Source organism: Bufo bufo, chromosome 3, assembly GCF_905171765.1.
Source record: "Bufo bufo chromosome 3, aBufBuf1.1, whole genome shotgun sequence".
Taxonomy (NCBI): domain Eukaryota; kingdom Metazoa; phylum Chordata; class Amphibia; order Anura; family Bufonidae; genus Bufo; species Bufo bufo.
The window spans coordinates 469,849,873-469,865,118 of record NC_053391.1 but is presented as its reverse complement, the minus strand read 5'-3'; the positions used below and the strand labels follow the sequence as shown (position 1 = coordinate 469,865,118).

General features: G+C 42.7%; 1 protein-coding gene across 1 annotated transcript in view; it reads left to right on the top strand.

Moving 5' to 3' along the window:
• Positions 1–14,235, top strand: part of TNFSF13B (TNF superfamily member 13b) — a 52,910-nt gene extending 38,675 nt beyond the window's left edge. Inside the window, exon 6 of the mRNA XM_040421983.1 lies at positions 12,691–14,235. Within this exon, the coding sequence (XP_040277917.1) occupies positions 12,691–12,803 (113 nt within the window). The 3' untranslated portion in view covers positions 12,804–14,235. The remainder of the gene's footprint in view (positions 1–12,690) is intronic.
• The last annotated feature ends 1,011 nt before the right edge of the window (positions 14,236–15,246 follow it).

Below are 15,246 nucleotides of genomic sequence, written 5' to 3'. Positions count from 1 at the left end.
TTGTCAGGATACCATGTTAAAGAGGACCTCTCACTGCTACATACATGCATGTTTAGTGGCGTTATGCAATTTCTCTGTTACGTCTCATAGAAACATATGAATAAATTGACAACTGTAAAAAGCACAAGGAAGGCAGCACTCCAATGAAAAATCAAGATTTTATTCACCCAGTGTCAGCCATTTTCAAGCTTAAAAATGCAGGGGCGTAGATAAGGGGGGGGATAGGGGGGTTCAAACCCCCCCAGAGTGTCTGTCGTCCTAACCTGCCAGAGAACGGCCCGGGCGTGCCGCTGCCTGCAATAGCGGCGCGGGCAGTGCGGCACACAGAGAGGTGATGGAGGCTGCAGGGCAGGCAGCATAGGCGTGCGCACGGGGTGTGCCGGGTGTGCCTGGGCACACCCTAATCACACCCCTGTGCTCCGCCTCCTGCACTGCCGCCTGCCAGCCCCGCACTAGTGTCCGACCGGCGACCGCACAGATGGTAACTATGATACAAAGACACATACTGTAGACAGTGTATTCAGTCCACCCCCACTGCTCCTGTGCTCTGCCTCCGTGACTCCGCATCGCGGCGGCCGGCCACATAACGTCACTCACTCCGATGTCACGCGCCTGCTCCGCCTTCATTAATAAAGTGGGAGGAGCATGCGCCTGCGGCGTGACGTAGTGAGTGACGTCACGTTACACTGCCGCCGGCCGCCTAGTTTTAGTGTTTGAAGAGCGGGAGCCAGCCTGGAACCTATCTGGAGTTCTGACAGTCCCAGTCCCAGTAAGTTAGTGATAGATTATTAGATAGTAGTAGTAAATATACTTTGCACAAGTAGCTCACTTAGTCACTTACATAAGGAACGGCGGGTCCGTCTTACAATAGGGACACTGTCTGGGACACTGTTATGGGGGGGGGGAGATATCTGTGGATGTGGATGATGACTCTTATAATTTGAGAAAGCTGAACCCCCCCAGGAAAAAAAATTATCTACGGCCCTGTGGGTCAGTAAAACCGCTAGGTGACCCCCGAGAACGTGCTGGTGGGCTAAATCTAAGACGAGTTTGGGGACCACCAACTGTTCAATATGCTCACTGATGAACCACAAAACGAGGAAACACGACTTGGCCCCAGGTTGTTGTGGTTCACCATCTACCATTAACACATTCTCCCAGGATCGGGATAGGGTTGGGTCCCGGTGTTGTGCGGTACCAAAATTATCCCCGGAGACATTGAGGTCTGCCAATTCAGTACCCAGTGGCAAATCCTCCACGACTCCCACCATCACACTCAGCGGGGTTGTCTCCTCCTCTTCCACCAAAGTGGCGGTCACCCCTACCGCTGGTCCTTCGACCTCAGGTTCCCAGGTTTGTGGTCTCCCCCCTGAGCAAGGCCACTCTGCTGGGGTTACCACTGTCTCATGGGTATCGGTAATTCTCGTAGCAGGCCACAGTGCCGAGAAGCCCGGGAAGTCTCTACCTTTTAGGAGTTCATAATGTAGATTTGTAGTGACAGCCACCTCGTGGGTCCATCTAGTTGCTACCATGGTTAGAGACACCAGCGCGGTGGGGTAGTCTTTTAAGTCTCCGTGGGTGCTCATCACCCCGATTTTCTGGCCAGTATACTCAGTGGACCGCACCAGCCTCCGCCTGAGTGTCTTCCACTTCCACTTGGCACAAGTGATCTAGAGACTCTGGGGTACCTGTTGCACACAGCCTCCTGGCATATAGAGACTGACGGTAGCCATAGTTAGTTTCCATGGGCTCAACCCGATGGGGACAGTCAGCTCTTACATGGCCAGGCTCCTGACACTGCCAGCACACTATCGGAGCCAGGTCCGCCGTGGGTACATCCCGGGCAGGTTTTATCGACTTAAATCTCCAGGCCTGGGGTAGATTTTTCCTGGTTTTGCCAACCCTCTCCTGACAGAACCCTCCTTTAGATTCCTGGTTCATAGCGTTCCACCAGGTCCACCATCTCAAGGGCATTGCAAGGAGACACCTGACTGATCCAGTGCTGGAGAGGGTATGGCAAAGCCCTCCAGAACATATAGTCTAACAGACAATCCAGCATAGCAGTGGGACTCAGCAAGTCAGGCTGTAGCCATTTTTGCAAGAGGTGAAGTACTGTAAGTTATAATACTTGGGTCTTGCAGGCTCAGCTGGGTTGAACCCCCACTGATGCACCCGCTGGGCCCGGACCAGCACATTCACCCCCAGTCTTGCCAGAATCTCACCCTCGACTTTATGGTAGTCAGCCACTTGATCGTCCGGCATGTCAAAATAGACCCGCTGGGAATCGGATGCCAGGAACGGAGTGACGACCTCAGCTTACTGGTCTCGGGGTAGCTTCTCCCTTGTGTCCACCTTCTCGTACTTCGCCAGGTAGGTTTCGACGTCATCTGCGGGTGTCATCTTGGGGATCGCCGCACGGATCGCTTTCTGGGCATCGTGGATGCTCGGGGTTGCTCCTGCCGTCTGCAAAGCCATCACGTGTTGTAGCAGCAGCTGGTTTGTTTCTTGCTGCTGCCTGTTAGCCTCCCGCTGTTGCAGATTTGTTTCTTGCTGCTGTTTGTTAGCCTCCACGAGGGCCTTCATTACCGCATCCATTTTGTCAAGGGTCACGGGTTGAAATTTTGCGGGTTTAATGCAAGGCATACAACCGTGCCCGGTGAAAAAAACAATATATTTCGGCGCTTGCGCCTGCCTCTCTGTGCTTGTCCACATCCTCCACCAATTGTGGGGATTCGCTCTGGTAGTTAGGATAAGTGGGCCCAGTACAGAGGCAAAATACAAGTTCGTAATTCAAACTTCAGTGTTTATTCACACATGGTGCCAAAAACAAAGCGTCACTTTTGCAGCAATATAACAAAAAGTCACCTTGGTGGAAGTCCAAATACAGGCTTTAGGCGACCTGTTCCCCTGACACACGGGTCTCAGCTCTCCAGCCCAGCACAGGCCTCAGATCCCAGCTCACAGACATGGTATCTGAGCCCAGCTGCCTATTTAAGGACAGCCAGGTGCTGCCAAAACCCGGATCGGCACTTAAAATCCGGTCCGGTATTTGACCTCACCTGGCTGTAAATCAGCCCAGCAGCACATGCTGGGAGGAAATACCTGTTTTCCTAGACCAAACCTCTCACTGTGTCATATATTACTCTTTTTATGAGGCAATGTAACAAAAAAATGGCTGTTCTGGCACAGTTTTTATTATTTGTTTTTTACAATGTTCACCTGACAGAGTAGATAATGTGATATTTTTATACAGCAGGTCGGGGAAAAAAAATCATGTTTTTGTGTTTCCATTTTCTGAAAACCATATTTTCTTATTTTTGGGGTGATTGTCGTAGGTAGGATCTCATTTTTTTCGGGATGAGATGATGGTTTGATTGGTACCATTTTCGGGGACATATGAATTTCGCTTGGTATTACACTTTTTGTGATGTAAGGTGATAATAAATTGATTTTTGGGCACATTTTTTTTTTATGGTGTTCACCAGGTGGGTTGGATCACATGCTATTTTTATAGAGCAGGTCGTTACGGACATGACGATACCTAATATGTGCATTTTTTTTAACTTTATTTTATACAATAAAAGCATGTTTGAAAAAAAAAATCATGTTTTTGTGTCTCCATTTTCTGAAAAATTTATTTACAGATGCCTAAACAGGCGATAGAACCTATCTTGACCCTGGTGAAAATTAATACTTCACTTTTATTATAATTACATAAGCTAAAAACTAAATGTGAGCATGGTGCATACTTTAATTATTTAACAAACCAAAATAAAGGGGTTTTAAAAATACAGCCGCCACTCCACTGAAAGGTGCAAATGTTGATCAGTGAAAGGGGGCGAGGAGATGTGCACTATCTCTCACCCTTATCACTTTAGAGGCAGGATGCTGCCGTAACACCGTTTGCAGTGCTATTGCCAACTGAGTTAGGTTGTCAAACCAACCGTGTAAAACAGTGGGAGAATTGATATATCAACCCACTGTAGAATTAGCACATTAGACCATCACATGTACTCTCAGACTGACAAATGTCCTAATGGCAGTTAACTCTGCAAACGGAAATAGCACACAGTTTTGATACCGTGTCTACCTGATAAGTGAGCCAGGCATAGGAGTGTAGGCCAGCCGGACTACTATTAACTGGTTAACAGTCGAGTGAAACGCTGCGTTTAAAAACTAAAACTGCCCCCCGACATGTTTCACCAGTATTCTGGCTTCTTCAGGGGTAAATGGGCAGCAATGAGTTACCATTTACCCCTGAAGAAGCCATAATACTGGTGAAACATGTCGGGGGGCAGTTTTAGTTTTTAAACGCAGCGTTTCACTCCACTGTTAACCAGTTAATAGTAGTCCGGCTGGCCTACACTCCTATGCCTGGCTCACTTATCAGTTAGACACGGTATCAAAACTGTGTGCTATTTCCGTTTGCAGAGTTAACTGCCATTAGGACATTTGTCAGTCTGAGAGTACATGTGATGGTCTAATGTGCTAATTCTACAGTGGGTTGATATATCAATTCTCCCACTGTTTTACACGGTTGGTTTGACAACCTAACTCAGTTGGCAATAGCACTGCAAACAGTGTTACGGCAGCATCCTGCCTCTAAAGTGATAAGGGTGAGAGATAGTGCACATCTCCTCGCCCCCTTTCACTGATCAACATTTGCACCTTTCAGTGGAGTGGCGGCTGTATTTTTAAAACCCCTTTATTTTGGTTTGTTAAATAATTAAAGTATGCACCAGGCTCACATTTAGTTTTTAGCTTATGTAATTATAATAAAAGTAAAGTATTAATTTTCACCTGGGTCAAGATAGGTTCTATCGCCTGTTTAGGCATCTGTAAATAAATTAGGCAAATAACCTTACCCAGGTTAGGTCCTAATTATGAATACTCCATTTTCTGAAAGCCATATTTTTTATATTTTTGGGATGATTGGCTTATGTAGGGGCTTATTTTTTGTGGAATAAGGTCACAGTTTGGTTGGTAATAATTTTGGTTACATATGACTTTTTTGATCACTTTTTATGCCATTTTCTGGGAAGTACGGTGGGCAAAATTGCAATTCCATCATAGTTTTTCCTTTTTTTTTCTATGGTGTTCACCGTGTGGTAAAAGTAACATGATCCTTTTATAGATCAGGTTCTTATGGATGCAGCGATGCCAAACATGTTTAGTGTTTCTTATTTTTTACATTTTTAACCAATTGTGTGGATATAGGAAGAAGGTTTTTTTTGTTTTTTGTTTTACTTTTCTACACTTTTTTTAAAACTTTTTTTGGACTTAGACCCACTTGGTTCTTTAAGATCCAGTAGGTCTGATGGCTTACAATACACTGCAGTACACTGAGCACTAAGTCTGATCAGAAAACTGGCATAAATTGTAACTGAACCTGCTGGCCAACATAGGAACTGCAGCTCTAATACGCTGGGTCTCTTCTAATGACCGGCATCCCCGATCATGGCACGGGGATGCCAGTCTTAACCTGGAAGCACGCGCCTTCGAGTTTTTCACTAGCATCTAAAGGCTGTAATGTCCCTGATCAGCATTATCGCCGGTTTCAGACATTAGCCGCGGGCCTTGGCTGTTTAAAGGTTTACTTTTATAATAAGCCAGGGGGGTGTTTACCCCTCCGTTTCCTCCGACCAGCCCCCATTTTGCGTTCCGCCTCATGTTTATTTTTGTCTGGTAAATATTAAAGAAAACTATGCCACATACATAGTATAACGCCCAAGCCCCTCATAGTGTATAATGTACAACAATCCACAGTGTGCAGTATACAGTAAAATACCCCACAGAATTCAGTATATAACACCCCACAGTATATAATATAACATCCTACAGTATACCATATGTAACACTCCACAGTATACAGTATATAGTATAACACCCCTAGCATCTCATATTATATAGTTTACAACACCCCACAATATGCAGTATATAGTATAACACTCTACAGTATATATTATACCACCCCACAGTATACAGTATATACTGTAACACCCCACAGTATAACACCCCTAGCATCTCATATTATATAGTATACAACACCCCACAGTATACAGTATATACAATAACACCCCACAGTATACAGTATCTAGTATAACACCCTTGGCATCTCACATTATATAGTATACAACACCCCACAGTATACAGTGCATACTATAACACCCTACAGTATACAGTATATAGTATATAGTATGACAATATATAGTATATACTATAACACCCCTCAGTCAGGGCCAGACTGGCCATTAGGCAATCCTGGCAAATGCTAGATGGGCCTGTGTGCCACTCTTATCTTTTTGCCCCGACAGCTGACTTTTATCTGGAGCAGTACACAGAGCACTCCCTGCACTAAGTAGCAGTCTTTACACCACACATACAACACAGTTGCATGGGGCCCCTGGCTGTCAGTGGGCCCCACCAGGACCCTGACGCACAGGTTTAATGGTGCAACAACTTTCAACAGTTTTTGTGTCCTAAGGACAGAGATACAGTTAAGGACAGACAGGACAGCCTACCTGGTTTCACTATCCTCAGCAGTGGTCACTTTAAAGGGGTTCTCCAGGAATTTAAAAAAATACTTAAATATTATAATAAATATGATATATTAAATAATAAATATAATAATAATAATAATAATAATAAATATATTCACAAATACCTTTAATTTGTTATGAAGGCTTGTTTTGTCTGAGGAGCGATCATTAGGAGAAATAAAATGGCCGCCGTCCTATCGGTACACACAAAACCTGTTCTAATCACACAGGAGGACAAGTTACTTCACCACAATGAGCCATAGTGCTGCCGCATCCTCCTCTCTGCTCTGTCTGTCAGGAATCATGATCCTGAATACAGGTGAATCTCTGTGGGAATGGAGATGATGAGGAGACATAAGAGGAGGGTGAGGTGTGGCTAATGAGCAGCAGCTCTTGTATGCAGTCTCCATTACCACAGTCTGTCCTGTCCATCCTCTCTGTACTTCATGTCTCCTCATGAAATTAATTTCCCAGAGATTCAGCTAACGTTCTTATCTGGATTCAGGATCATAATCCTTGAAAAGTAGAGAGGAGGATGAGGCAGCTCTTTACCTCAGTGTTGTAAAGTAACTTGTCCTCATGTGGGATCAGGACAGATTTTGTATGAACTAATAGGACAGCGGCCATTTTGTTTCCCCTGATGATTGCTCCCTAGACAAAACGAGTCATAAATAATGAAAGGTATTTGAGAATATATTTATAATAAAGTAATATTTAAGTATTTTCATTTTCCTAATTCCTGGAGAACCCCTTTAACTGCCTGCTGTCACCCAATGCACAGGCGAAGCACATTATGTCACTCTGTCACTGATGAAGACGGCCAGACATCAGACCTTCGCCTGCCTGGCTCTTAGTCCTCCTTCTGGCAAGACCTTGGCGGCCTGGGAGTCCACTTTTTTGTGTGACATGGCACGGTCAGACAGTGGCGTTGCACTGTATGAGCACATGCTGCAGCCACAGCACTGACTGAGGCTCTCATGCTCAATCAGTCACTAGAGTGATACCCACTATTTACTTGTGTCCTATCCCTCAGCCAATCACAAAGCTGGATATTCCAATAGCAAATGGATGTCAGACAGCAGCAAAAGGTGTGGAGGAAGAGGGGACAGAGTGGGGGACCAAATGGTGGCACACTGGGGGGACAGTAGTGTTCTAAGCTGTGGAGGGAAAGAAGGTTAAAACAACATATTAATGAAGATTAACAGCCCCAAACAACTTTACCTGCTGCAGTTTTTAGCTATAATATATTTACACATATTATTATATAATTAGAATATATTATATATTATAATATATGTAAATATATTATGGCTAAAACATCAGTAGTAGTTTCCCACATATTATGCATTCATATAGATCAGAAGTATGATTTTATCTATTATACTGTGTTTCTCCAAAAATAAGACAGGGTCTTATATTATTTTTCGAAAAAAGGGTTAGGGCTTATTATTGGGGTAGGGCTTTTTTTTGGCTCTATGACCATATTTTATATAGACACATGCCAATTACAGAACAGTCCCTGGACAGTGTTTATATTAAATATGACTATAACCCCCCCCTCCCCTTCCTCATCCATAGGAATGCACCCATATACTGCAGTACATGGGTGCATTCCTATGGATGAGGGGGTTATAGTCATATTTGCTACACATTTTTAATTCTGGTACCATATATTGCCCCTGAGCTGTCCTCACCCAAGGTACCTAGGCAGCAATCTACTGTACCAGGGAGAGCAGATACGGCACGGGAGAGATGTAGGGAGCTCCTCCAGGCAGCAGAGAGGAGAAGGAGATCCTCCTGCTGCCTCCTTTATGTAAGTAAGAACGTGCGGGCTGGCGGCAGTACGTGAAAGTGAAGGGAAGCGCGGGCTGCCAGCATAATTTTGCATTTAGTGAAGCTGCCAGCCCACCCGTCAGGTGCTGCTTAGTGCCACGATGTATGCACGGGCTGGCGGCTTCACTGAAGGCTAATTCACTGAAGCCTGCGCTGCCCGCACGCCCGCCCACACTATCATGGCAGCTCAGGAGCCATTAGTGAGCGCTCCTGAGCTGCTGCAGCCCGCAAATTTTCCCACCTTCCCTTTATATAAAATAAAATACAGCTGTATCTAGGGCTTATTTTTGGAGTATGGCTTATATTTTAAGCCTACTCTAAAAACCCTGCAAAATAGCGCTAGGGCTTATTATCCTCCTTTTTTTTTAATAGTAATTCCACATTTATTTTGTGCCATATATTTTTTACAATTACTAAAAGAAATATAAAATATATAAATCTAATTTAACCTCTATTTCTGAAGAAGTTTGTGACGGGATTTGAACTCACAGCTTCTGCATCATAGCCCAGAACTTTAACCACTCCACTATATATCTGCATAGCCACGCACTAAAAAAACTTGTATAGGTCTCAGTAGAAGTGCAGTACAGTAGAAGTCTCATATAATTTTTTTATTTTTATTTACTTGTAACTGGCTATGCAGCTATTATAGCTGAGTGGTTAAGTGCCTTGCTTCTAATGCAGAAGATTGTGAGTTCAAATCCCAGCAGAAACAGGCTAAATTAGATTTAAATACACTGCCTCAAGCACATGTGGTGTTCGGCCGAGCATAGCGATGCTCGAGCTGAACTGGTGTTTGGCCGAGCATAGCGATGCTCGAGCCGAACTGGTGTTTGGCCGAGCATGCCCGCTCAACACTACTCCTCATGGCCGCTGGCCAGGTTCATAACGATCTGATGCTCTTGGCAATAATTAATGCTAGGAGCATCAGGTACAGTACTTATGCACCGCAGGTATCCTCCTGAATTCAGTTGTATCACTGTCCTCAATATGGTGATAGGGCAGTATTTTATGCTGCATTGCGGGATTTGGTTTTGCTAGGGCATTATTTTGTGGTGCTCTACAGTATTGCTGGCCCTTCTGTTTTCCCTGACTTCTTTTGGCTTGGGTTGCTCCGCCTTCTGTCATTTTGGACTTGCCTACAACATGGGGCCACTTAAAAAAATAATAATCCAGGGCCACTTTAAGTTCCGAATCCACCCCTGACTGTATAACACCAAATAGTATGCAGTATATAGTATAACACCCCACAAAATGCAGTGTATAGTATAACACCCCACAAAATGCAGTGTATAGTATAACACCCCACAAAATGCAGTGTATAGTATAATACCCCACAGAATGCAGTAGCCTACAGTATATAGTATAACATCCCACAGTATGCAGTAGCCCACATTATGCAGTATACAGTATAAGACCCCAAAGTATGCAGTAGTCCACAGTATGCAGTATACATGTTAACACCCAATAGTATGCAATAGCCCACAGTATGCAGTATAACACCACACATTATGCAGTATACAGATTAGCACCCCACAGTATGCAGTAGCCAATACTATGCAGTATAAAGTATAACATCCACAGTATGCAGTAGCCTGCAGTATACAGTATTATACTGTATACTGCATACTGTGGGCTACTTCATTCTGTGGGGTGTTAGACTTTATATTGCATAGTGCTGGCTACTGCATACTGTGGGTTGTAATACTGTCAATATAAAACACACAGTATGCAGTAGCCCACACTATCCAGTATATAAGACCCTAAAGTAAGCAGTAGCCCACAGTATGCTGTATACAGTTAAGCACCACACAGTATGCAGTATATAGCATAACACCCCACAGAATGCAGTAGCCAACAGTACACAGTATATAAGACCCTAAAGTAAGCAGTAGCCCACAGTATGCTGTATACAGTGAAACACCACACAGTATGCAGTATATAGCATAACACCCCACAGAATGCAGTAGCCCACACTATTCAGTATAAAGTATAACACCCCATGGTATGCAGTAGCCCACAATATGCAGTATACAGAATAACACTCCACAGTATGCAGCAGTACTTCACAGTAGTGTTAAGCGTGAATAATTAAATCGCAAATTTTAATCGTGAATATTGCCACTTTGAGAATTCGCGAATATTTAGGATATAGTGCTATATATTCGTAAATAGTGTTGATCGCGAATATTCCAATCACGAATTTATCGCGAATGTATCGCGAATATCGGCACTTAGCAACATCCCTAGCAACCAATAGGAAAGTTGTCTACCCCTTAGTGTTGATCGCGAATATTCTAATCGCTAATTTTTATCGCAAATATATTACATTGCCGATTTTCACAATTAAGTAAATAATGACTGGAAATCACGAATTCTCGAATTTGCTAATTTATGGTGAATATTCGGCCAAAAATTTGCGAAATATCGCGAATTCAAATATTGCCTGTGCCGCTCATCACTACTCCACAGTATGCAGTATACAGTATAGCACCCCATAATATGCAGTAGCCCACAGTATGCAGTATATAGTATAACACCCCACAGTATGCAGTATACAGTGAAACAACACACAGTATGCAGTATATAGTATGACACCCCACAGAATGCAGTAACCCACACTATGCAGTATAAAGTATAACACCCCATGATATGCAGTAGTCCACAATATGCAGTATACAGAATAACACTCCACAGTATGCAGTACTCCACAGTATGCAGTATACAGTATAGCACCACATAATATGAAGTAGCCCACAGTATGAAGTATATAGTATAACACCCCACAGTATGCAGAACTCCAGAGTATGCAGTATACAGTATAGCACCCCATAATATGCAGTAGCCCACAGTATGCAGTATATAGTGTAACACCACACAGTATGCAGTACCCCACAGTATGCAGTATACATACAGTATAGTACCCCACAGTATGCAGTAGCCCACTGCATGCAGTATACAGTATAACACGCCACACTATGTAGTAGCCCACAGTATACATATAGAATATAGTGCTATATATTTGTATTCGCAAATAGTGTTGATCGCGAATATTCCAATCACGAATTTGTCGCGAATATCGGCACTTAGCAACATCCCTCGCAAGTAGCAACCAATAGGAAAGTTGCCTACCCCTTAGTGTTGATCGCGAATATTCTAATCACAAATTTTTATCGCAAATATATTACACTGCCGATTTTCGCAATCAAGTAAATAATGACTGGAGATCACGAATTCTCGAATTTGCAAATTTATGGCGAATATTCGGGCAAAAATTCGTGAAATATCGCAAATTCAAATATTGCCTATGCTGCTCATCACTACTCCACAGTATGCAGTATACAGTATAGCACCCCACAGTATGCAGTACTCCACAGTATGCAGTATACAGTGAAACACCACACAGTATGCAGTACTCCACAGTATGCAGTATATAGTATGACACCCCACAGAATGCAGTAGCCCACATTATGTACTATAAAGTATAACACCCCATGGTATGCAGTAGTCCACAATATGCAATATACAGAATAACACTCCACAGTATGCAGTACGCCACAATATGCAGTATACAGTATAGCACCCCATAATATGCAGTAGCCCACAGTATGCAGTATATAGTATAACACCACACAGTATGCAGTACCCCGCAGTATATAGTATAACACCAAACAGTATGCAGTACCCCACAGTATGCAGTATACATACAGTATAGTACCCCACAGTATGCAGTAGCCCACTGTATGCAGTATACAGTATAACATCCCACACTATGTAGTAGCCCACAGTATGCAGTATATTGTATGACACCCCATAATATGCGGTATATAGTATAGCATTCTCTGTCACCTTTTCGTGATGTAATCTTCATTTTAAAAAAAACTTCTTAAAACTATGACAAATTTTTCCTGCTGCAACATTGCTCCTGGAGATAAAGGACCTCTGATGACGTTGTTGCCTTGTGACCAGTAACATTGATATGTTACTGGTCACATGGCGATGATGTCATCACAGGTCCTTTCTTCTATGAGCATCACTGCTACCCTTCCTTGTAATGGGTGTTTTGAGCAGTGATGGGCCACACAGAAATGTCGTGCTCAGGGCTGGCAACCCAAGCGACCATATTATAATCAGCCATTGAAGGCCAGTCTTTAGTAAGTGAGCCCCAATTAGTTGTCTTCCATTCTGTTTGAGAAAGCTGAGTGAACAACATGATGGCTGCCACTACTATTTCTGTCTGACATGCATTTCCCCAGACTTCTAAAATTAGATATGTATACAGTCGCAACTCATTTTTAATCAAGCTTTTATTTTCTAGGAATTGCAAAATTGGATGAAGGTGATGAGCTTCAACTGATCATACTAAGAAACAATGCGAACATCTCTTTAGATGGGCATGGTACATTTTTTGGGGCGATCAAACTCTTCTGAATGGAGGGGGAGTGCAGGAGAATACCATTGGTGTGATGGAGTAAGGTGAAAACAAGAAATAAATGGCCAGTGACCATGGATTATTACAAGAAATCCAGTACCAGGCTATACTATAGACAAGGATGGCACATGATTTAAATTCAGTAGTACTACATAATTCAGTAGTACAAAAGTAAGGAAAAAATAGGAGATATATACAGTGCCTTGTGCCTCTGTAATGGAAAATATTGGCCAGTTAAAAAAACAACAAAACTTCTAATTGGCATATAATTAGTCACTATAGACATACATTAAAGGGAGAGTCCAAGGGAAAAAATATGTGTAAAAGCTCGGTGAAACTAAATGAAAACTGAGATACTTACATCACCGATCCCGTGTCATTCTCATTCCGAAGATGCTCAGCTCCCACCCTTCTCTACTTCCTGTTGCTTTGCAACAATGTGCAGGGGGCATGTGAGCTCTGCAGCCAATCACTGGTCACATCAAAGATTAAAATGGGTCACTATGGGTTACTTTTTGAAACCACTATATATATATATATATATATATATATATATATATATATATATAACCACTTCAAAGAAAAAGATATGGTGCTTGTTTGCTCCAAATATCTTTAATCTTTGAGTTGATTTGCCACTGTTGTTTACCAACTTTGTACAAATTGTGGAGAGGTAGTCTCTGCACAGTTTCTCCTCAACTTTTAAAATACTGTAAAGGGCCATTTACACATGCCAAATTAGAAGGCAATTATCAGGACAAACCATTTGTTCCGGATAATTGACTGCTTAACAGAGGAGGTGAGAGCTGCAGATTCTGTGTGGACACTGGTGGCTTTTTGCCGTGGAATCTCTCTGCCAAATTCAAGGTCAAATGAGGCAGCGTGAACAGTTCTTAAAGAGTTTTTATTACATTTTTGTTAAAATGTCTCTAATACCATAATAATACTTTTTGTAATATACTTTATTCATGTATTTTGTATTATTAATACACTTTACCCCACCAAAGCGCACCTTTTCCTGTGGGCTTTAAATTAACTATTCTGTACACCGCTGACTTCTCAGCGGTGTATGGAGTTTACAGTTGCCAGGATTTAGTAAACCTCTGGGGGGCACGGGCAGGAGCTGCACTGCAGACCCATTGATAAACTGTAAACTCCGTACTCCATACACCACTGAGAGGTCAGCGGTGTGCAGAAAAGTGAATTTTAAGCTCACAGGGAAAGGTGCACTTTAGGGAGGGAAAAGTCTATTAAAAATACTAAGTGCCTTAAAGTATTTTACAAAAAGTATTATTATGGCATTAGGGACATTTTAACAAAAATGTAATCAAAAGTTTAATTACTCTTTAATAGGGTTGAGCGAACCCAAACTGCAAAGTTCGGGTTCGCACCGAACTTTGTGAGTTTGGGTACCCGGACCCGAACTCTGACTTTTTCACTGAAGTTCGGGTTCGGTGTTCGGGTGATTTTATTATTTTCCGTTATAACAAGGGAAAATAATAGCATTCTTAAGACAGAATGCTAAATAAAATAGCCATTGAGGGGTTAAAAATAAACAAAAACTCACTTTATCCACTTGATCGCGCAGCCTTGATCGCACAGGTCTTCTTTCTTCAGGACCTGCAAAAGGACCTGCGATAACGTCACCATGCTCACCAAGTAGTGAGCGCGGTGACGTCACCGCAGGTCCTGCTGTATGTCACCGCGCTCACCACGTGGTGAGTGCGGTGACATCATCGCAGGTCCTGAAGAAAGAAGACCTGCACGATCAAGGCTGTGCGATCAAGTGGATAAGGTGAGTTTTTTTAAATTATTTTTTACCCCTCAATGGCCATTTTATTTAGCATTCTGTCTTAAGAATGCTATTATTTTTCGTTATAACCATGTTATAACGGAAAATAATAAAGTTAAGTTCGGGTCCCCATTGACTTTAATGGGGTTCGGGGTCAAATTCGGGTCAAGTTCGGGTCCCGAACCCGAACTTTGACCTGAAGTTCGGCCGAACCCGGCAAACCTAAACTTCCATGGGTTCGCTCATCCTTACTCTTTAACTTTGCATATATTTACAGTGTTTTCATTTCTATATTACTGTATATTACTGATGTATATTACTAATATACATCAAGAGAATTTTTCCATTTACATATCTGTAATAATATTTGTTTCAACACCACACTCTAAATCAGAACCTGTCCGTTATACATATGTGTGGTGCTACATGGACACTACTTATCTCTTGCTTCCAAAAGTGTCTGTAAAAGGCTCTCCAGTGTCAACCATTCACAGAGTACATTATGCCATACATTAGACAGAAGCACTTGAGTAAACTGAAGTTCCCAATTATAATTATTCTTTAGATAGTTCTTCAGGTGTTTTACTGGCCCAAATATATCTAGGCCATTGCTTAGTAACAGCTGGCACTAAGAGCAGGTGGCACTGCTG